We start from the raw sequence: 27,959 nt of genomic DNA on the forward strand, positions 1-27,959 counted from the left end.
GTGCTCCCTGGCTTCATTTCTTCCCCTTCTTCCTTCTCCAGCACTCATTGTCTTTCACTGCAGGAAGACATTCCAGTCCATCTGCAGGCACTTTGGGACTCAGCAAGAGGGATGTGATAAAGGGCTGTGTGAGGGAACACTGGTACTCCCACTGCTCTCCTCCATACCCTGCCAGAACAACCCTGCTATGCTAGATCTTCTCCTTTCTTGTCCCACTATGACCCTCCCCAAAATCTCAGTCCATCAGAGAGGTGGGCTACTACAAATAATGAACTAAGGGCAGCATAGAGGGGAAAACGCCATTAAAGGGAGTGTTGGGATTACATATATATCTATCTCCTGCCCTGGGTGTGGGGAGGCTCTGGCTGGAAGGCTGTGGGGACCTCATTCAGCTGTGGATTTTAATGAATCCTCCTTTATGAGGGCTGGGAGAGCAGAAAACTCTGAACATGGCCAAAGTCCTGCAAAAATGTATATGATGCTGCAGCAGAAGACAACTGGAATCAGATGTCACTCAGGACATCAGTAAGTTGCCTCTCGGGCCAGGAAGAGACTTTTGTCACCCTAGAGGACAAGTGGCATCCTGTGCCCTGAGATCTTCTTCTGTTTTGGTGTTTCCCTACTCCAAAGCTCAGAGATAGACCCCAATCAGAGAAGAGCAACCAGGAAGCTCTGCAATGGCACAGAGACAGCCTATTATTTACTTGGCCAGCATCTTCTCACATTCATAACATCAAACCCATGCCCATACAGGTCCAGGACAGGGAAGACTTTTCTTCCACATATCAGAAGACCTAAAGATTTATTTTTTCCCCTCTCAGCTGTTCTCTGAAGTGATGATCAGAGCTCTCTTGCCAGAACTGCTTGAGTGTGCTTCACCTAACTTGTTTATTGTCATTGAAAAGACCCCAGACAGTGGTGCCACTTACAGTCTTTTCTGTTCTCTGCCTGTAGTCCACAGTGTATAATTAGTCTCCAGAGGTCTGATTTTTTTTTTTTTTTTTATCTCTAACCCAATTATATAATACAGACAACAGGGTAAAATAGAACAATCTGCAATAGACATGATCTTATGGTCTCTTCTGGCTTTGAACTCCAGGAAGCTGCAGGGTTGTTAAATTTTGTTTTAAACAAGGAATGAGTAATGATAAAGACATATAAATTAATAAGAAAACCTCACAGGAGGCAATAAATGAATGGTGTGTTTACCATGGCAAGCAGTGACAGGGCCTCATTTCATTTTTGCCTCCATGCTATGGTGAAAAAGGAGGTCTAGAGGTCTGAGTCACTTGTCCCACACAGGCACTACACTTGATATGTGCTTTTGGATTTTGAATTGCCATGAAGCAGCTCTAAATGGGGACACTTAGTGGCTTGCTATTTCTGTTTTCCAATACATGCTAGTGTACTTTATTTTTTTAGTGTCACATTGAACATCCTTTAAACAATACTCTGAAATTCAAAAATCAGATGTAAAAATATCTTATTCTGCCTGCTGTTTCTTCCCTGCTGTCTTTTTGATAATCCTTTCAGTAAGGGAAAATAAGGGAGCAACCTCATTGAAGGCAGAGCCATCAGCTCATGCTCACCCAGCAGACATAACAGTGCTGCCTCATGCTCTCTCTCAGGTATAGTCACTCTTTACAAGTGAAGGTAACTTCATAAACTTGGGAGTCTTACCAGGAACTTTACAAGCAGTTGACTGTTTCTCCAAGTCTCTGTCTTCATTTCTGGATTCAGGAGAGTCAATAGCTTTGTCCTGCTTCTCCTTGCTCGCAGTAGTGTTTGGAATGGTTATGCTTTGCAACACTGGCTTTTTAGGCAATGGAGGTTTGCAGCTAAGCTGTTCAGATGACTTTGCTTTGGGTTTGATCTTCTCATTTAAAGAATCACCAGTGTTTGTATTGGCTGTTTTTCTGATCTCTGCCTTATCACCTCTTAAAAAGGAAGGCAATGCCCCATTTTCTAAATTAAATTCTGCACTGTATCTTTTAATCCCTTTTGATTCTGGTGGTGAGTTGTCTTCATATTTCAAGGACAGTGAGGTGGATCTAAGTTTCACTTGAAAAGGACTTCTATCTTTACAACTTGGCTGATTCTGGGATACCACTGAAGAATTGCTTGGCATTGGTACTGGGTCAACAGCTGGGGAAACATAACTGGCCAAACTTTCTGTAGGTTGGCCTGTGTTCTCAGAGTGGGACTCTGGCAGCAAAGTCTCCTTTTTGCTGCTACTTTTTTCCTCGTTCAGACCTGATCCCTTCTGGAAGTCATCTTGCCACTTCTCATTTCTTGAGGAGACCTTTGCTTTGGAAAGGAAGAATCCAGTATTTAATGGGCTTTCCGACTCTGATCTTTCTGGGAAATACAGGCTTCTGGTGCTTGGTCTCTCCCGTGCAGAGGAAACGGAAAACTTTTTGAAGGCATTGAGTTCATTAACTGCTTTTACAGCTTGCTTCCCCAACTGTTCCTCCCTGTGGACCAGTGACTGACTGTTCTCCTTATTGGAAGCAGTTGCCTCCTGTGCAGTCTTTATCTTCTCTGGAGAGCAGAATGTAGATGATCCCATCTGCATTGAGGAAGCAGGATGTGAAACATGGAAGAAGTCTGTGGGCTGGGAAGGACCCATGAAAAATTCCTTGCTGGACTCTGATAATAGGGTAAACTCTTTGTCTTCCCCTTTATTGCAGGGCATTTCCACAGGTAACTGATCATCCTTCTGTTTATTTTCTTCTAACCTTCCCAAGCAAACAATATTATTCTTACTAATTGAAATATTTTCTTCAGAAGGTAATTTATTTAATGGAAACACAGTAGGAAACTCCTTATTTTCTTGATTTACGATATTGATTGACCCATCTCCAGACAACAGAACCAGCGTTTCTGAGGAATCTTCTTGCTTTTGTACTTCTCTGTTTGAACTGGAACAAGAAGTTACAGAGTCTTTGCCTTGTGAGGGCAGTGAGGACTCAGACTCCTCACATGTGATTTCCAGTGCTGGTTGGCAGTCCTCTGGCTTATTCTCTGGTAGCAGGGTTTGCTGTCCAACAGCAGACACGGAAACAGTCTGAGTCATCACCGGTCTCAAAGCAGGGGGGAGGTCCTCAGGCATTCTGGGCTTTGGCCAGGAAGCCACATCCTGCATTGCAGCTGTGCTGCATGGCAGTTCTTGATTGTTGGGTTTGAAAACAGCATCATCCTCTTCTTCTTCTTCCTCTGGGGTACAGCTCAAATCAGTCAGAGATTCAGACTGGGTCCTCTGTAAAAAAGAAATCCAGAAAGCCCCATCACCATGTACAGCTTCACTTTTTTTCTTATTCACCATTACATTTACAGCTGAGATCTTTGGGAGGAAGGCAATACTTGCCTCCAGTGCTGAGCTTGCAGTTTCCTTGACCTACAGACTGGATGCTTTTTAAATTAAGCAGATCCTGGAATAATGTATTTAACCAATATAAAAGCAATGTGTGACATTTCCTTCTGCACAACTAGTGCTTTCATGCCCTTTTAGATAGGAAATCCATCAGAACAATGGCTATTGGACTGTCCTTGGCAATTGATTCTCCAGAGCATACTGCCTATGTTGTGCTGCTCTTGGGCAAAAAGCAACACTTGAAAGAGAAAAATCTGTCTCTTTGTATTTTGCTACTCCATACTAGCATTAAAAATAAAACATCCCATTCTTCCTTAAGCATGACTCTGAAGAGGAAAGGGTACATAGAAGCAAGAGCAAAAGCCTAACAAATCCATCCTGTTATGACACCCCATTCCAGCTGAGTATCTGCCCCATGTGGCAGTCTTGTTTCTAATCCCACTGTCATACAGCATTACAGCCTTGCTTCCTTTGTGTACAAGTTTTCTTTTTCTTTCAAGATTTAAGCTATTTGATAAAAGTTTATAAATTATTATAATTTAAAATAATATAAAAATTATATCATTCATATATAGTTTATAAAAGTTTATAAATTCATATGTAGTTATCTGTGAGGTCTTGTGATTAAACTTGATGTGAGGACTGGCTAAGTACACAGGATTATTTGAAAGCACAGTACTGAGCTGCTGAATATGCCTTTTCATATGGTGCCTGTATTAGCTCACTCTTTCCCCATAGCTGGTTGGGTAAGTATGTACTTTGGATCTAGGCCCTAATTCTAAGAACACAAAACCTGCACTTTAAAGATATTTTAAGGTGCTTACAATTTCTTGTTTTGCAAATGCAATTGCAAAAAAACCCCAGTTGCAATGCCACCTGCATTCACAATCCATATACACAAGAACATAAAAGCAGAAAATATCAGTTAGCTAGAAGCAAGGAGTGCAGGCAGACTGGGGCAAGAAAATATTAAAAATTGTTTTATCAAAACATGTGAACACTCTCTGTGGGAATCCAGAACGGCTCAGTCAGCTGGCAGTTGTAGGCAGTCTGGACAAAGCAGTCATATTTTAGTAACAATGTTAGAATGGAAAAGAAGGATTGATCGCTGAATTATTGCTTTATGTGTTTTTCTAAATAACTGGCCTTATCATTGTGCTGCTCACAGCAGTGCTCTACCAAGATGAAAGGTCACTCACAGATTTGGAGAAATACAGAATGTCAGCTAGTAATATTTTGAGACAGAGGGAATAATATTTCTGGTAGTAAGCAAGCCAAATTAATGGTTTTACTGTATTTAAAACATTGCAAAAAACCCACGAACAATAAAGTATAAATTCTGTAGTAAAAGTTGAAAGCTTTAGGGCTAAAAGAGAGAAAGAAAAGAAAGAAAGAAGAAAAACTAAGCTATGCCCTTCACAAAATATGACAAGGGATCAGATAAATTGTGTTTAGGATGGTTTAGGAAAAAATATATTTTTAAAATATTATACGCTTTTTAATAGCCTTTTAAAAATTGTATGCACTTTCATTTATCATATCCGAGTTTGAAGTAAAAAGTCCAGTAAGAGCAGTCTGGATTTGTGTCAAAAGTGACACTGTTTATTTTCACATGTACCTGAGAAAATTTTCTTGTTCTACTGGATCTCTGGTTCCGTGGTTTTATTAAAAGCTTATGTTTAGCAGCAGAATTATCCAAGAAAGCAGAAAGCTCAGGTGGAGTGTCAAAATTGGCTGTAGGGGAGATGGTACTGTCAGATGTCCGGGGAGACTCAGTTTTGGTACTTCCATGCCTAGTGAGTAGCTGACTGTCTGTAGAGCGAGATCTAGAAGAACTCAACGTAACCTGAAAAAAAAATATCCCCAAATGGAGAATCAAACAAAGCAACAAAGGCACGAAAATAGCAATTCTACAAATAAGTAGGCATATTTATTACCACTTTAAGTTTTTCTCTTTTTCTTTTTGACATTTCTTTAAAATACATTGCATTTCCTAATGTTGCATGTGATGTACTGGTGTTAGCAATTCTGCATTTTTAGCTACTTGACTATTATGATATACTGTCCAGTGGGAGGGAAGGAGCAAATCCCATCTAAAGAACACAAATACATGGCCAGCATGTTTTAGAAGACAGATTTATGAAGAGTACTCAGTTACAGAACATAAAGGGCCATTTTCCCTTCTGGGTCTGTCCTCCAGCATCTTTGTCTAGGCTCCTATCCACAGTTGTCTTGTGCTGAACGTCTTTAGCTTCCTATATGTCAACAGGTCCTTCCAACTCTACAATACCCTCCCCCAAAGATAAAAAAAATAAGAATTAGTGGCATTGACACTTAAGTCAGCTTGTGTTTTTACCTCATGTATTTATATCTGCATTTACTGGAAATTTAAAGTTTCGATAGTAGACTATTCTGGGGAAGGAAGTGATGGACAATTCATACTAGAGGGCAATAACCCATCCAGAAACAGCTCCTGAATTCTGCAAGGGGTGTCATACTTTCACTTTCAGCTTGCCTGTGAGCTTCAAGAAAAACTACCCTAGTTCCAGGGATGATGCAAAAAGAACACTGGAAAATTTATTAAAAATAAATAAACTCTAAAAAGGGTTCCTCCTTCATTTTAGATTCAGTTTTGTAAATAGGCAAAATGGTATTTCCAAACTCTCTGTCACAGCATTAACATGACCTCTGACAACTCATGACAGCACTCCCTTTGTAAGCTTGAAATTCTGGTTCATTTCTTCGGAGGAGATTTCCTCCTTTGTCATGCTTTCTTCTGTGGGCATTCTTCTTTCTTCTTCTTTCTTTATTTCTGGAAGTGGTATTTTACTAAGGAAGTTGGATGGGAGAAAGACAAGGCAGGTTGGTGTTCATTTTATTTTGGAAGGGAAAAAGTATCAGCGATTTCTGCAAGTAAAATTCTGCAATATGCACTGCAGCCCAAAGATACTCTGTAGTGTAGTGAGGGCCTGCTACAGCTTGCTCAATGGTCAGGGGAAAACTCCCATTGATTTTAGCAGAGGCTGGATCCACACCTTCTAATAATAGTTTCTACCTAAGAAAAAGAAGGTAGCTCAGACATGCTGAATAATGGATGCTCTCATTAATTTTAACTCTACAATATCTGCAGTCTAGTAGTCAAACATGACTAATGTACAACAACCAATAGGTGGCTGCATTATACATTAGTACCTAACAGTGAATACATTGACATTTCAGCTCCATGATAAAAACACAGCACATGTTCTCTTTCAAAGCACGTCATTATTTGCCTGCCTTTCTTCTGGCTCCTGCTTTTCCTTGAGAACTTTGCATGTCTTCTCCTTGGCAGTGCTCAGTGTTGGCCATTACACCGGAAAATCCAAAATCTGATTTCTTATTTAAATTTCAGCAGCCTTAGTGAATGACAGCTCTGAGATAGCCAAAGAAGTTGTTTGTCCCACGAAGTTTGGCTTTGACAAATCTTGCTGGAGAAGGAAAGAGCTGGCAGACCCCTTTCTCCAAATCTCATGTGCACATGGCTCAGTCATCCTTCAGCTGGTCGTGCTGGGTGGCACAAGGTGGGGGGCCAGGAGGAAACCCCATCCCCAAGCCCAGACAAGAGAGTTATGATTCCTTTCTTCAATCCAGAAAAGCTGCCAAGACACAGCAAGGTGTCACTGTTGCCCAAAACCTCAGGACTGGGTTGTGCAAAATTCCTCAGCCCTGTGAACTGGTCTCCTCTGACTTCTAGAAGCAGGGCTAACTTCTCAGAAATGCCAGGTAGTAGATCCTGTGGCTTGGGAGGAAAGCCTTGAGATGGAACTGTATTCTGGCTGCACTCTCAGACTGGCAAGGGTTGAAGAGAACTCTGAGCTAAATGACAGGGCATGTGGAAAAAGCTAAACAGCTGTGTAGTCACCGCCACGGCTCAGGAGTCAGCAAGTGAGTCAGAAAGCAATGTTAATGCAACAACAGGGAGACATAAATCCTCTTTTAGCAAACATGTGTCTGGGCTGGGCACAATTACAGTGAGCCCATAACAGCTTTCAAGAAATACTTCCTTCATGAATTCTGTTGTTTTTATTTTAAGAATAATAATATTGCACTGCATATAAGCAGTATTTTCAAACAGCTTCATGTGGAATCTAAGAAGTAAGGCCAGAAATCTTTTCTGAGCCCTGCTGCAGCTGGTCCTGAAATACATTTTGCATAATTACCAAGAAATGGTCAACTCAGTACTAATTTCTCTATTTCATTTCTGCAATTTCCCTCCACCCCTCCTCCTATTCCTAGAAAATGCTCTTCCCTCTACCCTCTGTGTTGTTTTCACCATAACTCCAGCTACAGACAGCTAAAAGGGACTCTCCAGAGCTTTCCAAAACAGCCCTTTAATCAGCCAGAATGGCTGGTTTCTGATTGAAGAAAGCCATCCATGTGCCTATACTCGAGCTCTGAAAAACATCACTTCAGCAAAATTCACAGCCAGAATCCCACTGAAGGATGAACTCAGACTCCTAAGCAGCACTGTCAGCCACTACCATCAGGCAAACACTTTCTGTGTCAGTGTGAGGTAACTTTGTACTTAAAGCAGGGTCTGGGCATGTTTCAGAGGATCTAGAGCTTTTCCCATCTCTTCAATAAGCTTTCTCCCTTATCCTGCATGTAACTCAAGCAGCCTTTACTGCAATTTCCTACTTCAGTGTCTAAATCTGGTTGGTTGTGCTTGGAGATTAAATCATGTCTATAGAGTTTGCTAAAGGATATGAGCTTTTCTAGAGACATTATTATTATCAATGGGATAATAATGGAGTGACTTTTCATCAGAATTATGTTGATAAATAATTATAGTTTGTTATGTTAGACAGACACATTTAAACAGCAAACAGACAGGCAGGCAATTACATGCACACAAAGCTGGTTTTTCACAGCAGGCAGGCAACAAAATAATTTTTTTTAATATTTCTTTTAAAAACTACTGTGGGTAGTTATAATTACTTGTCCCTTAATACATATGGCAGCAGTTACCTGTTCTTCTTCTTCACTGCCTGTTCCAGCTAAACTCAAAGAGCTAAGATGCTTGTGAGAGTCAGAGAACTGTGGGATGGAATGAGGAAGAGATTCAGTAAAAGATGACAAACAAGGTGGATATAATTGCAGAAACCATCTACACAAAGTGCACAAAGGTACTGACAATGTAAGTTGTTTTTCTCTACAGTCTTAAGGATTAGCAAGGACACTGCAAACATAAAGTGTAAGACATGCAGATAAAGAATGAAATAATGTCTAACAAAACTATCTTTAAGAAAAATCAGATTATTTTATGTTTCTTTTTCCATTGGCAACCTAGAAGAACATTAGAGAGTTCCCTTATCAACACACTCAAGGGGGAATACAGATTTTTCAGCCTTATTTTTTTATGCCTGGCAGCTCTTTGTAGTCTCTATAAAAAACACAGCATTCCCATTCATGCACACAATCACATACTCTTCTTCCTAGTTCTGCATTTTCTGGTGTGATATTTATGTTTCAATAGGAACACAGATTCTAAGTAGCTGTTTACAGAGAGAGTTTTCCCAATTTAAGTAAAGTAATTCTGAACTTCTCAGAGGTAAAATAGGGATACGTAAAACCAAATACTTTATTCTGCCATCCACATATAGGTAAAACAAGTTATTAAACATTCATTTTTGTCAACACTGGAACTACTTACTCTTGTTCTCATGCCTGAGCTTAGGCTTTCATGAAGCAAAGACATTTCTGGAGGGCTCCTGGGTAATCCATCATCTTCAGAACTGGTCCCAGTATCCTCTGTTCGCTTTGCATGAAGTCCAAATGGAGGTGGAGGTCCCAATTTCATGGTAGGCTGGAGTTTCAGCTTCAGCATGGCATAAAATACATTAGCTTGTGATAGTGATGGAGGTTTCCCCAGAACATTTTGTTAGCTGAGGTCAATGAGTTACCATTATTTTAACTTCACAACTGAATTATCCAGACCACAAGACATCTGATTTTACACATTCTCTTAGGGAACCAAATAAACTACCCATTTTTCAGTGGGATACTGCTGTCTACAAATGCAACATTTGATATAAACTGCAGACAGATATTACTTACTAATCAAACATTCAACCACAAGTACTATAAAAAAAAAAATCAAGCCTGGAAAGACATTCCATCTCGTGCATTTGAAAAAAAAAAATATTGTCTAAATTACCTGTAAAGCTCTAATCCGATCAGAAACATTTTCTTGAGAAAACACTCTTACTGGCCTTGCAGGCTCTTGCCCAGTCTCAAGGATGAAAATGCTATCATGTGACAAAGCTCTGCTTCCCATAATGCCTTTATGTGTCCTAGAATAATATAACAAATGAGTGAAAACATGCAAATTTTTTGCCATTTCTCTTAACTCAAGGGGTCTACTGAATGTGGAATGGGAGACAGGGATGCATAGCATCACAAACAAGATTCCAGACTTCCCCAAGAATACAGCCATTCAGGATAACCTAAGTAATACCTTTAAAAACAACAACAACAAAAAAGTAAATGCTGTTATCTGTCAGGTTAACAAACTGAATCAAGGTTAAAGACAGTTTAACCCCAAGAAGATGAGTTATGTCTTATGGAAAAAGCTACTGCCCCCTGGGTGGAAGCCAGCAGCTGGGTAGTGTCACAGTACCACAGGCAAGCCCAGGTGCAAAATGGAATTCACATAAATGAGTCTGTACTGAGACTTCTTGCTAATGTAAGACCATGTCTTGCAAATAAGTGACCATTGCCATAGGAAGAATAAGGACCTTTACTATCTAAATGTGGTACAGCATTTAATATATTTCTGCCATATAGATCATTAACAAAAAACATTTCAGGCAATGTAGTCCTTGCATGGAATTTTTTGCATAAATCCTTAAAAGGTGCTGTGTTCTATATCAAGGTCCCTTGAATTTTCTCTTATGAGCCTTTAGGACACAATTTTTTTCATTGACAATCTTTGTGGCCTAGCTGGGGAAGTAGGAGATGCTTTGTGGCCAGTTTCTCTCATATTGTCTTTCCTACTTTTGATGTATATGTGATGTAACTTCTTTTTCAAGTGGTGCATGTGGGGTACGAGCACCTTGCTTCCTCATGGGAATGGTAGAGGAGGCCCACAGACAGACAGCTACCTGCTAAGAGGTTTCCTGTGCTCATTTTTCTCAGCTTAGCTCATACCCTTACTGAGAAGGGACAAGAAATGTGTGCACACAGTATTGTTAAGAGTACCTTTTTCAAATTTTTTAAATCAGGGAGCTATGAAATGGTAAATGAGTGCAGAATAGATAATTGTTTGGGTTTATGTAACTATCACGTGAATTGAGCCGAAAAGAAAAAAGAACTGTATTTCTGGATCCTAGATACTGTCATAGGGACATTGAAGAAACATAAACAATCATGACAGACAGTAAAATTTTCCTCATAGTGGCTGCTATAAATATATTTGATAAAACAATAGCAGGAAAGAGTTGATCTAACATTCTTGCTGCAGAAGGAAGGAAAGCCTGCTACTTCTGCTTAATGCATTAGAGACATTAGAAGAACAATTCATCTGAGTGCAAATGTGATCTCTGCAATGCATCCAAGGTCAGAGAGATCTATAGCAATTTGCAGAGTAGGTGCCAGTCAGGGCTGCAGTGGTGCCCCATGCACCAGCACTCAACAAGGGCAGCAGCAACACAGGCAGTGTTGCTGCATGGGCACATTTATCCCAGCGTTCCATCCTCATTTCCTCTTTCTAGCAGATGCATCCCTCCCAGACACATAATGGAGGTACCCTGCATGTCTTCTCAGATTACGAGTGTTCAAATTAATTTTCCTTCCTTTCAAATAATTTCCTGGTCTTTGTCTTAATAAATATTAAAAAACAGGTAACAGCACAGGAATATAGCCAGAACAGCCAGAGGTGGCACCCACTCAGACATGACCTTGTTAAGCCACACATGGGGGAAAGAAAAATCTCACCATCCATGTCTTACAAGAGATGTAATAAATTGTCAAACAACAGCATTTCACACCACCTGGTGCTGCCAGCCCAGAACTCCAAGGGCTTCAAGCTCGACTAACTAACATTACTATTGCCAATGCCATGAAATCAAAAAGAAAAAAACAATACAAAACAATCAAAGAAGAAAAAAAATTGTTAATAATGTCTTTTGGTTGTTTGGCGCTGCCTGGTGGCCACATCGAATAATGTCGTTTTAAATGGCCAGGATGATTTCCTTTCCCACTCCTGGGCAAAGCAGCAGCCCTGGCTTGAGAACCAGGAGGCTTGTTCTGAGAGGCACAGCATCCACCAAAGCAAAGACTTGCTTTTTACTTATCAAAGAGGCTCTTCAGTCCACCTCTCTGTCCAGAGACATATCTCAATGTTTGGATCGGCTTTCTCATGGTTACTTTTCATAGTGGGTAACATGAAGACTGGGTTTTCAGAGGCAAAGAGGTACACAGGCTGAGACTCATCTGGTCTAACTTCAGACGTCACATTGCAGCCATTTACATTGGAGGTGGTTATCCCAAGCTCCTGTTTACATTCAGTGGGGTGATATAGCCACCTCCAGAGCCTATTTCATGCATAAGGGTGATACAGTCTTTGTTAGTAATGCTGACTTCTCTCTGATTATAAAAGGCAGCTGGTAAGTAACAGTCCCTGTCCGTGGTGGAAAGGCTGGAACTGGATGATCTCTAAGGACCCTTCCAACTCAAACCCTTCTATGAGTCTGTGGTTCTAGAACTCAAATGCAGACATTTTTCCTTTGATCAGATGAATCCCATGGATACAGAGAAAAAAAGGCTTCAGAGCCTCTGGTTCCTGCTGATTTCAGTTACAGTCATCCCATTAACTCCTTCCTTGCTTTCAAACCCTGGCATAAATGGTTAGTCTTCTGACTTTCTACAACAGTCCTTACTAGTCACATTTTAGGGGCATAAGACAATCCTGGTAGGATATACACCAATTATCTAATTCATTTTTGAAGATGGGAATTACATTCTGTTGAAATTATAACCCAAGGCTTATTTATTATTAAATGAAAGCTTTTTTCATTAATATTTCTTGCTCTTCTGATTAGCCTTGCATCAACCATTTTAATTTGTACTTTCTTGGGAAAAGCAACTGTTTGAAAATACAGCATTATGAACAAGGTGAGGAGGCAATTTTGGGGTGTCTTTAATCTACAGACATTGTAGAAATTTTGTATTTGTTTACCAAATAGAGTCTAAAGACTTACTCAAGTTCATCTTCAGAATCATAGCTAGTGCGCATGTCATGAGAGGCCGCGACATCATTTGTTGACTGGCACAACTTCAGACTGCTGCTCACAGAAGATGTCTCTTTCCTTTTCTTTTTACCAAAAAACTTTTTGAAAGATTTGAACTTCGATTTTTTCTTTCCTAAGTGAAGAAACATGAAGAAACATAAACCAGAAGCATGTGCAAATTTTTGAAAAATAACATTTCTTTATAATTTCTTTGCATAAGTGGATTTTTTCCTGGAAAATGTAACACAGTCTACTGTTGCATTAATGTATTTCAAGACTGTAAGGATAGCATGAAATTACTGTTATCTTGGAGAATGGATTACAATGTTTATGAGACACAAGAAGTAACCAATGGTGTAGGATCATTCCTAATAGAGTTTCTACTTGCCTCTTGAGGTAATTAAACTGTGAAGGAAAAAAATTGTCTTAACTGCTTGGGATATGAAAAATAAATTATTACTTGGAAACCCACTGCCTTTGTTCAGCAAGCTAATAAGTGATAAGAGCAATGCTACCAAAACAAATTTAAATGTAGAAAAGGCATATATAGGTGAATGCACAGTGTTGGGAGGCTAATGATTTTAAAACGTTTATAATACATCGAGAACATTTTTAATGCTGATTATAAGATTCAATGGATCACAAAGTATTCATCTAGGGATAAAGCAATAAGCTTGAAAAGCAATTCTAGTCTGCTCAGTGAGGAAAGACCTAAATTAGGATCAGTTGCAGCTCTGTGAAGGAAACTATTTCAAATTAAATCAGTGTTTTCCACAAGAACTCCAACAATTTGTGCCTGGCCTGTTTAAGTTGACATAAGAGTACCACGAGGCATTTTGTTGGGTAAAAAAGTCAGCCTGGTCACAAGATGCTATAAAAATCTTATTTCAAGCCTCTGAAGATGCTGAAAACATGTAACAGCTCTTGGAAAATGGTGAAGAGAAAGGCAGAATGTGTTCTCTAAACAAACAAATTGGCTTCTATGATAGAGCTAAGGCATAGAAGCTCAAGAAGTCACAGCACTTTTCATTCACCAGGTAAGGGACAAATTATACCTGAATTGTCCTCTCCATCTCCTTCAGCCTCTCTCATCTTAGGGTCCATTGTCCTTGAGGAACTCATGTGGCAATCACTAAAGGTGGTACAAAAAGTGTTAGCTGTACCAACAAAATAACAGTACTTTACTATATATGTGTACACATACATACAGCAAGTTGCTAAAATATAAAGATATAGAATAGAGTATTACATGTATGCTTATATAAGTCTCCATACATGTTTAAACATGTATGTGTACATTATATATAAATATGCATAAAATGTACATAATATATAAAAATATCCCATATGGTACCTATTAGGCTCTAGAGAGGTACAATAGATTACACAGACTATTTCCACTTTCAGAAGACAAGAGTACATGACAGTTTAGCCAACCAGCCTCCTCTATCTGAAGACTGACTTTGGTGAATTTTTGAATGCTTCTAAAAATACGTATCAGGGGAGGTGGGCATCTTTGATTCTCCCTTTCTCAGCCCATTTAGGACCAGAGACAAAACAACAAAATTACAGCATTTGAGCAAATGTACAAGTAACAATAGTAGAGAATCCCATGTATTTTCCCCTTACTTATATTGAATTTGAAGTATTCTACAGATTGTGGTTTTTCTTCTTTCTAAAAAAACTTGGGGAAAGGTAGTGATTCTTTCCATTCCTTTCTTTTTGGATAGATAACAGAATTAAGGAGAAATAGTAACAGAGAAATACAAGTAAAAATAAAACAATGTATTTTCTTATTTTCTTCTCTCTTCTTTACTTTTTGGAAGCAAAATATTACTTTGCTTATCAAGATTCCTAAACTAAAAAATAATTGCAAAACTGTACATGTCCAAAGCCTGAAGACATTAGATCTGTAATTTAAATTATATTTTTTGCGCAGTAGTCTGTTTGTGCTCTCTTTTCTTCATCTGGAGAGCCATAATTTCATGGTCAAGTGAGAATAAAGTCATGTATGCCATTGACTGGATAGTGAGTTAAATGCTGTAGAGTCACTCTTTGGGCTGTAATGGTGGCCACATGCCACAACCTGGAGTGAGTAGACTGTGGCTAGTTTGATCCACTGAAGTACTGGGAGACTTAAGAAATAAGTCTTGTAAATCCAACAAGCTGGTGAAATGGAAATGAAACCTTTATTACTCAAATCTAAAACACAACACATCACCTGAGCCATCTGCAGCCACTTGGGCTGAGCCACAGTGCAGGGCTGCAGGACTACAGCAAAGGCACCTCTACTGCCTGGCAGCTCCAGGGCTGCTGCACCAGTCAGACCCACAGCTTGGGTGTGAAACACCCCCTGCCACCACCCACCAGGTACTAAATCTAAATTAACACAAACATGAGGGTGAGCAACTTTTGGTCAAGGGCATCTGCCTGAAGTATGGAGAATTAATAAGGAACTTACCCTAGAAAAAAAAAAATGGATGAGGGTGGTGAGGCACTGGGAACAGGTTGCCCAGAGAAGCTGTGGATACCTCACCCCTGGAAGTGTTCAAGATCAGGCTGGATGGGGCAAACTAGTCGAGTGGAAGTTGTCCCTGCCTATGGAAGGGAGGTTGGAACTAGGTGTTTTATAAGGTCCATTTCAACACAAACAATTCTATGATTCTAGGATACCTTTATTTTTGAAGTAAACGTCCACTGGGAGGTGACAGAAAAATATATATAGTGGGCTGCGGCACACCTAGTCAATTGTTAAAGAGGGTGTCTCAGATTCCTGCTGTCACATTGCAGTAGCAATGGCAGGAATGTAAATCATTACCTTTAAAGCTTCAGCTGCTTTATGCATGCCCTGTAGCATCCATAAGCTACACACATCCAGAAGTGGGAGTCTACAGTCTCTGTATAAATTGTGGATGACATAACTCACATCCCCATCTGTGGTTCATTGGCATCAGCCTGCTGCATTCAGCTGCAGTCAGGTGAGGGTATATTATTTTTTATCCAAATGTTTGTATGCCATACTTCCCTAGTTCTCAACAGCAAAGCCACTGGGGGATAAACCCCCACACAGTGACAATGCTTGTTGGAAACATGCAGGCAAGTGTAAACATGTTCCCTCTGGCAAAATTCAATCAATAGTATCTTATATTCCTAACATACCAGAACTACGTTCCTGTCCCAAACCTTAGCAGCCAAATTTCTAGAGAATAAAACCAATTAAAAAAAAAAAAAAAAAAAAAAAAAAAAAAAAAAAAAGTTAGCTCCACCATAATGCATGCAAAGATTAGCATGATTTATTTATTTTGTGACATCTGAGGTCACAGAGTGTTTCCAGTGTATGCTCCAAACATTGAATGACATTAATATGTGACCAGGGGTGCAGTATAGATCTCACTTAGAGTAAACAGAAGGATGCTGAACCTTGAATGGGCTCTCTTCTTGCCAGTCATGCATTTTGAAGCAAGATCCTCACCTCCTTTCTTTCCTCGTGCAGCAGTTCTTGAGACCCACCACATTTTCGCTGTTTCCTAACATTATTTAAGAATGTGTGTCTTACCCAGAGGAAGGCAGCCCTCCACTACTGTGTCTCTTGCAAGAGTACAGGGCTGGAGCCCTGGCTTATGAGAAGGAAGGAGGTGCTTGGGCACTGCATGTGTTTGTGGTCCTCGTATTCCATTACCCCTGGAATCCTGGGGACTTGGTTATGTGGGGAAATCAAATTCCTATGTTAAGGGAAGATGCAGGTCAATGTGCATCATTATTTGATATTCTTTGTTCTGGATGTGACCCATCCTGGGCCAATGCTGGCCTGTTATTGAAGGAGTTGTTTCATCCACAAGAGCAAGAGAAAACAATTATAAAAAACATGTGGAGTTGACCTACTGGCAAGGGGAAGTTGGGCTGTCTGGCCTCAGATTGATCCTGGTTGGGATTGTTATAATCAGAGAGAGATAACTCCCAAAGTGTGATTAGAAATTGTGAGGAGATGAGTAAATGGAATTAAAGTACAGGAATGGAGACAGAGACCAGAGTAATATACAATGACTACTAGAAAATACTGTAGCAGGTACTGTTGAGCTACAGGGCTCAACAGAACGACTCTCCAGAATCTTAATAATATTTTATTATTATTTATTATATTAAAATATAGTAGCAAGTGTATTTGTGGATCCAGCTGCCTCTGACATCTGCAACTATTTTAAGGATCACTTGTCAGAGTGACAAAGAGAAAATTGGAAAGATATTATATTACCTGGGGGTTCTAAATTTGTCCAGTACATAAACAATTTGTTACTTGCCTGCAAAACACACAAAGATTGCTTGAAAGATACTATTTTTCCATGTACTGTTTTATCCAGGGACTTCTTTGTTTAAGGACCTTCTTGAGAGATGCCCGACTCAAGCTGTAATGCTATTAATAAAAAGTACTTTTTAAATACTTTTACAGAGGAATCTGTCTTTCAGCTTATTGATTGAGCAGAAACATAATAGAACCCAGTTATTGTGGCTGGCATGTGTAATTTCCATAACAGCATGTCCCACCACTGCTGCCAGAGTCATCCCTAGACAGTTCAGTGTCACCTGGGGAAAAACCTGGCTGCTTTGCTGTGGGAGAGCTGCCCAAGAGACCGGGGCTGTGTGCAGGGAGGAAGGCTGTCCCGGTAAGATAACCTTGGAGTGAGGCAGAAAGCCACCCAAGGTGTGGGTCAGAGACACCTGGGTGCAGGAGACACTGGGCACAAATACCAGTGGCTGCAACCTCCTGTGCAGGAGCCCAGAGATTCTTTTACCATCAGCAAGGAAATGGCTATTTTAAATTATGGTAAATAAATGCTGTAAGTTTGAGTCAGGTAAACAATACTGGGTTTGCAGTGGGGTGACTGTAAGGTTTTAATAAAAACTGCCTCTCAACTCATCATGCCATTATAAGGATTTGGTTTTCAGTTCAAAAGACAAGTTTCCAGCCTGAACCCAGGGTTTGGTGTGACTGTCCCAGGCCAGTGGTGGCTGACACAGAGGACGAGGTGACAGCAGCCCTTGCAGCAGTCACTATGTTGTGCGAACATACACAATGACAAGGGCAGTGAGGTGCAGCCACCCGCCCCATACCAAGGATGCAGGAAGAGTTTTGTGCCTTCTATTACCAAAGGGAGATTTGTTTGCATCAAGGGATGAAAGGTCACATGCTACCTTAACCCAAGAAGGAGTCGGGGGGAATCAGCAGGCAGCAGAGAGGACTGGAAGAACTTGCAAAATGCTTCTGGGTAGTGTGCTGGTGTTCAGGTTTTCAGAAAAACACTCAAAAGCCAACAGATTCGTTTTGAGCAAACACTGAAGCTGACATTTAGCTACTTGCTTGAGCACTTTGCCAAGTGATGGTTTGCATTGGAGCAATATCCCAAGACAGTGTGAAGAAATACTGGTCCTTGCTGAACATCCAGCAGCTGCCAGAGAACCCTCTGTGATGCTCTGCAAGCCGAGCACTGCCTGCCTTAGTGTCTCACCAAACCTAGCTGTGGACAATCACATTAATTTCTACCTTAAAATTTACTGTTGTTTTTATTAATATGGGGGAAGCTGGGTTTCCTTTTAAATGCTTCCTGTGGAGATAATTCTATTTTTTTCCCAAAGATATAAACTCAGAGAACCATATGATCTATATCTTCCCTTTTTCTTTCAGTATAATGTATTTTAACAGTATTTTTAGGCAGATTTTCAATCTTTCAAGTCTTTTCCTCATCATCTGCAACAAGCCCTCCAATATTAATACATTCATCATAGGAAAAATTTGATTAAAACATGATACTTAAGAGGAGAAACAAAAAAAATCCAGAGTTTACCCTTGATATGACTGTAACTGCTTGTCCTTTCCCTGGTGTAAACAGAGATTGCAGTTTTTGCTCTGGAGCCAAGTTTTTTCACCCTCGAAGCTTTGTTCAAAATCTATAATGGTCTACAAGCTTAAGAGCTGTGCAACAAAATACTGACAAAATCCAGCAGCTTTGTATTTGGCACCCACTGGGAGGGGTGGCGTTCATTGTGCACTTATGCTTGGATCTAGAGGCTTGGCTGCTGAGCTTTCTCATTTCCAGTTTCCCCAAGGATTTACTGAAGTCCATCACTTAATTAAGTCATTCTGTGATCTGAAAACTCAGCAAGATTTTCATCTTAAAGAAACAACCTGCATTGGTTCTCCCTTGTTAGCCAAGGGCAAGATTTACCACACTGCAGGCAGTCACACCCTCTTCCTCCTTTTTTCCCCCACATTGTATGTGTGGTTCTTTTCACAGTGGAATACCAGAGGTACTTGTTTTATCAATTTATTATGAGCTTTTATAAGCCAAATATAATGTCTAATGACAAATTTATAAATATTACCTGTTTATAACAGTACTTTTGCTATATTGGACTTTTCCCAGCTGAGACTCTTTTCACTTTCCTTCTTCCTTCCTAGGTCCTTTCTTGATAAGCTGTGATACAAAAAATACATCTGAGACTATGCCACTGCAGAGAATAGAGATGGAATATAGCAGCACAACAGGTTTTTATTTCCCTTTTTATCCCTTCCAAATGCCAGTACATTCAAAAGTGTGTATCCAAAAACCAACAGCAATTTACACCTTTCATTTCTCTTTTGTATAATAATATCCCTTTTCTAGTAGAAACATGAGGAGTTAAAAAATCTGAATTTAGGGAAATTATTTCACATGAGACGAAGAGCTGCTCTTCTCTCAGAACATCACAATATACACTAACATTCCTACTGGTATTACACAGCCTTGAAGATCTGAGCAGGGGGATGGGGGGAAGAAGAAAATAAAGCAGGAATTCTGAGGATATAAAGAAAACCCAAACACTCTGAGATACTCCTCTAGCTGAGAGAGTAACCAGCGTAAAACCATCCTAAGTGCCAGAAGCAAAGACTGAGGCAGCCTTTTCTCATCCTCCCACTCTCTGAGGACTCAGACCTGAAATGAAGGCATCATCCAGAGGCCACACAGCCTGTCACTTGGACTGCAGAAATGGGACAGGTCACAGTTTCCAGAGGGAGCAAGCCCAGAGTGCCTGCCATGGTCCTCTGCCATTCCAGGCACATCAGCAGTGCTTTCACATCCCTGGAGGCAATCCAGCTCTCTGGCATGTGCATCAGCAAGAGCACCACCTGGACACCGCCCCAGGGTGCCCTGCCTCGGCATAGCGCAGGTTCAAAAGTGTGTTGTGATCACCTGCCTCCCAAGCAAAGCTTTGTCTCTGCAGCCAGGGGAGACATTGTGCTGAAAACACTGTGCAGGGTGTGGCAGAAACAAGTGTAGGGCAGCAGGCAGGTATGCACACAGTTCAAGAAACCCTGCTGTTCAACATACCTCTCTGCTCAGACCTCCTCTGGCTTACAGAGATCACTGTCCCCTCCTTTCAAACTCTCAAACAACTTTCAGTGCTCCCAAGTGATAATGCTTGAGCCTAGCCCAAACTAAATCTCTCACAGTATGTCCAATTCTAAAATAATTTCCAAAGAGCAGCCATCACCTTGAGCTTTTCTTTGTAAGATAAATAACCTGCAAGAGGAAGTGTAAAAAGCATAGTAAAGTGCTCCCCCTGAGCTAGCACAGCACATGTAAGCCCAGGTATTAGGAGTGTCCACGTGAGTGAGGTGCAGGTGTCTGGGAATCTCATTAGTCTGTATAAACACATCCAAAAAAGCTCATAAAAAGGACAGGAGAATTTCATAACAACTGCAACACCATTTCCAAAGCCATACATTTTCCTGCTTCAGATCTCTCATTAGGTCAAAGGAGTTTCACTTTTCATTTTTTATTCGGCCTCCAATTTTTAAATGAAGGGAATAAATGCACCTGAGTGCATGCTTATATACACACAGCCATCCTAGAAGCTTTATCCAGAGTGCCAGCACTGGGACTGAATGATGTCATGGTTTGACACGGGAAAATAATTTTCTCGGAAGGAAGAGTTCAATCCAGTCAGGGGTCAGGTTTGGATACTGACACTTGGGGTGACCAATTGAAGGTGGACACGCCTCTGAGAATACAGAGGGGTTAGAAGCAGAATTCCCAGGAGAACTCGCTCTTCTTTGGTTCTGGTCATTGGAGAGTGCAGACCTCCCCTGCCCAGCCACGAGCTGGTTGGGGAGGGGACCCATGCGGCCTGGGGAGGTAGGCCAGGGGTGAAGGGTGTGGAACAAAGCTGGGCCAGCTCCTGCGGATGGAAGGGTGGAGAACGTCTGAGATGTCTTTGTTTCCCCCCCCCACCCCCACCAACCTAGAGGGAGAAGAGATAGAGAGCCTGCAGACACCTGGAAGTTTGCTGGCAGAGGAGAAGGGGTGGGGGGAAAGATGCCCAACGGAGTCCTGGGCCGACATTTCAACCATCAGGGGAGTCCAGGAAATTTAACCCTTTCCTGGGAAATGAAGGCTTTGTGAAATATTACTCCTCCTCAATTTGAAGGAAAGAGAGACAGCCTGGGACCTCAGATGTTAGGGAAAGAAGGTTGGGGGGAGATGATGGAGTGGCTTTTGGCTGGACTCTTCTTGTTAGCCATAGACTGAACCACTCCTTCCTCCAAGAGGGACTGCATTTTAGGGGGATGCACTGGTGAGCAGAGAGAGTCCTTCAGCAACTACCAGTTCAGGAATGAACAGAGAAAAGCTGAGGAGGGTGTGATGATGCCCTCTGTCTTCAGAGAAGAAGATCTCTGTTCTTGGATCCTCAGCCCCAGGGGGAAATGGGGGGGACTGTAGTCCCAAAATGAGACACTGTACTGTTGTTCCTGTTGGTCCTTGGCAAAGCATCCTTAAAGGAGCCCTATCAGCAGTCTCTGTCCATGCACGGTGGTGAGAGCACTGTGACATGGAGAGGAGAGTGTCACACTGGCCAGTGTGTCTGGGCGGTGCCACGTGTGACATGGAAACACAAGAAGTGACAATTGTGTTTCGGGGGTCTATGGTGCAAGGGAGACTCCTCTCTCCCCTGATGGACTCAGTATTGATTATGTGGAAGGGTGAAGACTTGATTAAGGGTCCAAATGTGTCTTTCTGTGGTTTGTTGGAGTTGGGTGGTGGGAGGGGAAATGTTTTGAAAGGTTTTCATTTTAAATTTTGTGTGTGGTTTTTTTCCTTTCTTTTTTCTTTTATAGTAGTAGTGGTAGCTTAATAAAGTTTTTTTTTGCCTTTGTTATTAAGCTTGGGCCTGCTTTGCTCTGTTCTCGATCGCATTTCACAGCATTCAGTTGATAGCCTGCATTTTCATGGGGGTGCTGGCATTGTGCCAGTGTCAAACCATGACAATGATCATTCTGCCTTTCTACCATATGTCAGCATCTCCACAGTATCTGTTCATATTCCAGCTGTGTCCTCATCATTTGTAAATTATTAAAAATAATTTAGCTCAGAGAAGACATTTTCTGAGAAAAGAAGACATTTTCTGCACTGGTTTGTACTACCAAGCCTAAATAATATCAAAAATAAACTTCATGCCAAACCAGGAAGAAAAACACCATTTCACTTTTTTGTTTGCAACTTTACCTTTTGTTTTCAAATCTGGGCAATCATCTTCCATTTTGTTCAAATGGTGTGTACCAGTAAACAAAAAGTATTGCTTTGCAAACTCTATGACTTCATGTGTTCCTTGCTGGTAGCACTTGACACTGACTGATGTCCACAAGAACATCAACAAAACGTGGTATTTTCACAAATGATTGCCTGCCTAAATGACAGTTTGCTATCCATTTTCATCTGTCTCGCACTGAAGCTGGTACACTTTACCCATCTTTTCTTATCTGCATTATTGGCTAATAAAAGGTTTTGTTTCCTTGCTTGTGGCTAACACTTATCTCCAGCTAATGCAATGTTTGTAGCATGCTCTTATGTTAAAAGATAATTTGCATATTGCACAACCACACTGATGTGGTAAGAGCCTACGAACCACTCCTTGTGCTCAGAGCAAGTCTGGCTCAAGAGTCTTTGCTGACAGCATCCTCTCCATGGCTGTACGAGTCCTAGACCAGCATCCAGGTGAGAGCACACATCCTGAACATAAAGTCAATCTCCTTCTCTTTTAAAACTCTGCCAGTTCAGGATCCTCTAATCCTCTTCCCACTCACTGTCATAATAAATAGAGCTAGCTGTGAGTGACTTGCCCTTTCTCTCAGAAATAACTAATAAAAGTCAGTTGCACCAGCACTTATCTCTTCCAGTGCAACAGCATTTGCATCAAAGTTTGCTATTCTTCCACCTCCAACATGGGTGAAAGTGGAAGAATACCAAGCTGTGACACAAGGACCAGCAATGTGTAAGTATTGATACACTGCTGTCCCTTTGCATCAGCCCTTGCCTTTGCAGTACTCGCATCTATAACTCAAATTCCTGTTGCATACAATGTAAACATAAGGTGGTACTGGATGTTTCTGTGATCATTGAGAAGAGACATCAGTGGATGACATGTAAAAAAGTACCTGCTAAAAGGAAACCTGGACAGGGGAGATAGGATAGAGTTTGCTGCACGGGTTTCAAGCCCAAGTCTGTGCAAACAGCGCAAGGCCTGCCATGAATAGCAGGTGAGGCTTTAGGAGCCAAAACAGAGAACTCTTCTTGAATCCTTGAAGAGTTTTCTGGGCATTCAGTTGTTTTCAGTCTTCCACTGCTCTTGGGCAGTGTGTATTTTCCTTTGTCTAACCAGCCCAATTTACCCTCTGATGCATCTGCCCCTGCTATTCCAAACAGTGTGCAGATTCTCATCAGCCCTTCTGCCATGCCCCTGCCAAGAGCACATTCCTTTCTCTATTACAAGCACAGTGCATTTCCAAGAGATGGGAGGGAGAGGTAAAAACCTTCTTTTTCTACCTCTTTCCCCCCCTGCTCCCCAAGAATTAATAGTATTTCCTTCCCTCAGCATTTCTGAGAGAGGTGAGAAACACTCCATAAGATAAACCTTCCTCCCAAGCAGCTTGTGAGGAGTAAGATTTTTATTTTTTAAAACACTGCATTGCTGCAGAACACACAAACAAAAGAGGTCAGAAGGCAATACTAGGACTGCCCAGTCTGGTGTCCTGGATAGTGCAGCTGTTCCAGAAGGGTGAAGGGAACTTTCTTCCCTGATAGAGCCTGGTAACTTGAGGGTATACACCTTCAAAAAGGTCATACTTTTTTATTGGAAAAGCCTTAGCTTGACTTGTGTGCTTTCTTTAAACAAACAAAAAAAAAAACAAACAAAAAAACCCAACAAACCAAAACTAAAGGAAACAAACAACCATATAAAAGAATTACAGGAAGGGGGGTCGGGGAGGAGGCTGCATGGGCAAAAGAATAAAGCAAACTCATGTGAAATGTCGTATTCCTATGCACTAATCCTTCTTTCTTACTTTCGGTCTTTTACTTTTTGTGATTTAAAAGAGGGTCCAGAAGATTTATTCCACAAGCATGGAAAGCATGATTATAAAGAGAACTGTTAAAGTAAAAAAGCTACATTGGCTCTCCTTCTTCCTCAGAATTTAGGGACAATAAAGGCATAGCTGTTTTATACATAGACACAAAATCTTCCCTAGCTAGCTGCTTACCAGAGATCCTCTGCTATATTTATGAGCACAAACAGCTCAGTACACTACCACACTTTTAAGTTTGTACCAGCCATTTCTACTCAATCTGTATTTTTAACTTAATTAATATTGAGTGTTTACATAGAGTATGTTGCTAATAATGTTCTGAAGAAGGTCATAGTTTTTTAGAATAGCAGGCTAACATCACCCAGAGTCAAGTGTTTGTCAAGTGAAGTATTAAAAATTCACTGTTCCTCTTTGAAAAAGCAAAAGAGAAAATAAAGTAAAAGGCCTTTCTTTAGTTAGAACAAAATTACATTTGATTCCACATATTGCAATTGAAATTACTGTTGAATTCAGCATTGGGAACATTCCAGAAACTATTTCACAAAAATTAATTATACCAGGTCTTTGGTATTCAGAATGAGTAGAAGTATCAACAGTGTTATAAGGTCTCAGTGCCTTTAAACTCATGGAAATATAACAGGGCTTTCATTGATGCTTCCTTGTTTTTTTGGGACCATTAATACAATAAATTGTCTATTCACCTGCATAACACACTTCCCTTGTGGTGAAGAAAGAGTAAGTCTCCCCTGTAAGCACAGCAAGCCCTGAGCAATGGCTCACTGACACCTGCTGCCCCATCAGTTAGCCTAATGTAAGGGTGGTGTTGTAGAGTGCAGAGGTTAATGGGAGTTTAAGATGCAGAAAGTGTTTAGCAGTACCTGGAATGAGATCCTTGTTCAGCTTTATCTGCTATTCTGAAGGAGACTCAGTGGGCCAAGTTAACCAGATACGGAGATCAACTGCTAACATCTAGAGCTGAATTTGGCTCAAATTTCACAGGTCCATAATGTGTGGTATAGTCAACAGTGTAATTTCAACAGTTTTATGAAATTTCTTTAAAATTTAATGACAAATCTTTAAAAATGTTGTGTTCAACTGCATACAGAATATAGTTATATCCTAGGCCTACTTGCAAATATTTTGCCATTAGTGCAGTGAAAATTAGGCAAACTTTAGTAAGAAGGAAAGTGAAAAAAATAAAGAGATTAAGCTGGGCTTTACCAGCTTCCTTGGGAATTCCTGTGCTGGAAGGATGAAGTAGTTATTGAAATAATCTATGAACCATGTGCAGAATAGTCTTAATATTGGACATTTAAAATAGAGAGAATAAAAAAGAAAGTTGGAAATACAAAGAGAATGAAATAGATATTTCTAGGAGAAGCCTGCGTCCTTCCAGGCAGAGATACACCAGCCTACCAGCTGAGTCTAGCCAGAACATAAGCAGGCTGATTTCCAGGACCTGTTCATGAAAGGTGCCATCAGAGGCTCTCAGCCCCCAGCTCTACCTTGTTCCAGCCCAGACCACTCTGCTGAACCGGCTGCAGCCGTGTGCTAACCTGGAGTCCCCTCGGATGCAGGGATAACAAGAAGCCATGTCTCCAGCGAAAGGACCAGGTCACACTCCCGGGTCATCCTGGCACGAAGGAGCGGCAGGAATGGAGTGAGATCCAGCTGAAGGCACAGGATGGCAGTGGGACATGGTGGGGAAGAAGAGCATCATGCCCTGCATTCCCTCTGTAGATTGCAGACTCTGAGGCCAGTTTTCTCCCCAATATCCACACAGTCCATCCAAGAGCTACAGCCACTGTCAGCACAGTCACAATCCTCTGAAATTTCCCCAGGCAACAGCATTCACATATTTCAGCAATAACCGCTACCTTGTAAACACATTCCACATTCCTGTTGCATTAAACCCCACAGGTCAAATGCAAAGCTGAACAGCCTCTTGTTTAACTGCTGTACAAGGCTTGCTCTAAGATAATTTGTGGCATGTTTTTATTTGGAAAGAACCTTATTTAGCCTCTTTTGACTCTTACTAATTTAGGCCCTCTCAGCCTTCAAATGATAATTATTTTCTTGAGCCCTGATGGGAGACAGATAAGCCACAGACTCCTTTATCTTTCCTTCATACCGGTAACATTCAGATCACTTCTAGAAAAAAGAGCATGAGACTTTTAAAACAAAGTCACTGTAATATATTACTTCCTCAGAGCTCTCAGGTAGGAGTTCTGTTAAGTTGGATTTCATAATCCAAATAATTTCCTACACAAAAAGACTAGAAGGTTGCTTTCTGTCCATGCCACAATAAACATCATGACTGAGTCTCCTTCTCTTCGTTTGGAACCTTTCTCCACAGTCTATAAGGAAAGTAGTCAAGACTTCACCAATGTAAGAGCCATAATTATTTGTCATTACTCCCTCCATGACACAAACCTGCAAATTTTCATTCTTACTATCTATCCAGGACGTAATTGTTCTTTATATTTGAAAGAGAGGAAATATTTTTCTGTAGCTCTTGTCTCATTTACTTGCAGGTCTGTGTTCCAAACCACACTGTGCTCCAAAGCAAGGAGATGAGCAAATGGAAATAACTGCCACTAGCTCAGATTTTTGTTTTCTCACTCACTCCTTCCCTACAGCAATAATCTCAGCAAATATAACCTCTGGTGAGCCATTCTGTATCACCTCCAGCTACTGCTTCAGACTTGCAGACTTTTGAAAGTCAAAACCCTGAATGCAGCCTAATAGTTTTTACTGCCACCTTGTCAGAAATCCAGAGGCAAGTCTCTAGTGTGCCACCTGCACAAGCCCACTCATTCCTTTGGACTGGGAAGTAGAAAGCATATAATAGAATCACAGAATTGTTAGGGTTGGAAGGGACCCCTGGAGCCAAAGCCCCCTGCCAAGGTAGGGTCACCTGGAGCAGGTGACATAGGAACATGTCCAGGTAGATTTTTGAATGTCTCCAAAGAGAGAAATTCCGCAACCTCCCTGGGCAACCTGTTCTACTGCACCGTCATCCTCAAACATAAAGAAGTTCTTCCTGTTGAGGTAAAACTTCTTGTGTTTTTGTTTATAGCCTTTGCTCTCATCCTGTCACTGGGCACCACTGGAAAGAGCCTGGCACCAGCCTCCTGACACCTGCCTTTAAGACATTTATAGCCATTAATAAGATCCCCTCTCAGTCTTCTCTTCTCTAGACTAAATAGGCCCAGCTCCTGCAGCCTCTCCTCACAAGAGAGGTTACATGCTTCTCCTGATATTCTTCAAGCTGTAATTCCCAGAGCAGGGACCAGAGTAAGTCTGTCATGCAGAAGCAATGCTCAGCTCCAGGCCTATCCCTTGGTCCAGCTCAGCTGGAGCCAATGGCACAGACTGAGGTGCCCTCTCTGGCCTAGAGCCCAGCTCCCCCTGGCACCCTGTGGGGTAGTGGAATCAGGAGGCAAAGGGAAGTTGATCGTGCTCCCCAGGTCTCCACTGGAATGGGTACCATGGACCATGGATGGGGAATATACTGTGAGCAATGTTTCCCTTTTCCCACATCATCACTTGCTCCCAGTCTCTTCTCCTTTCTGCCATTGGGACAGAAGTTCTTCCCATCCCCCCCTGACATGATAGGCACCTTCCTTGTTAAACTCCTCACTGCTTAAGATCTCTGTCAGAAATCTCTTGCGTACACATTTGCCTCTGGCAGCATCTCCCACTCAGCAATGGAGAGGAGGACATTTTAGGAGTGAATAAGTCTAAATCACTTCGCCTGAGACACCCCTCTGCAGAGGAGATGTCTTCCTTTCTGCCCCTTCTAAACCTAATTTTCAGGTTCCTGTATAGGGGATAGGATGATGGGGACAGGAATGTAAAGCCATTTGGAGACATTCCGTGTATCCCCAGGCTCCCTTCTTTGAATATACCACAAATGTTT

The 27,959-nt window shown here is 41.2% G+C and overlaps 1 protein-coding gene across 15 annotated transcripts in view; it reads right to left on the minus strand.

The window, feature by feature from the left end:
* CRACDL (CRACD like) overlaps positions 1-27,959 on the minus strand; it is a 64,483-nt gene that overhangs the window by 11,282 nt on the left and 25,242 nt on the right. For 8 of the 15 annotated variants that reach the window (XM_072932498.1, XM_072932495.1, XM_072932493.1 and 5 more), the window contains 7 exons: positions 13,698-13,774; positions 12,613-12,775; positions 9,570-9,705; positions 9,066-9,230; positions 8,381-8,449; positions 4,992-5,219; positions 1,681-3,259 (listed from right to left, as the gene is read on the minus strand). In XM_072932498.1, the coding sequence (XP_072788599.1) occupies positions 1,681-3,259; positions 4,992-5,219; positions 8,381-8,449; positions 9,066-9,230; positions 9,570-9,705; positions 12,613-12,775; positions 13,698-13,774 (2,417 nt within the window). Of the gene's footprint in view, positions 1-1,680; positions 3,260-4,991; positions 5,220-8,380; positions 8,450-9,065; positions 9,231-9,569; positions 9,706-12,612; positions 12,776-13,697; positions 13,775-19,020; positions 19,113-27,959 lie in introns of all 15 variants that reach the window. The other 7 variants (XM_072932514.1, XM_030278270.4, XM_030278249.4 and 4 more) reach the window with 3 other exon arrangements.

This window comes from Taeniopygia guttata, chromosome 1 (genome assembly GCF_048771995.1).
Source record: "Taeniopygia guttata chromosome 1, bTaeGut7.mat, whole genome shotgun sequence".
In the NCBI taxonomy this organism is placed as follows: domain Eukaryota; kingdom Metazoa; phylum Chordata; class Aves; order Passeriformes; family Estrildidae; genus Taeniopygia; species Taeniopygia guttata.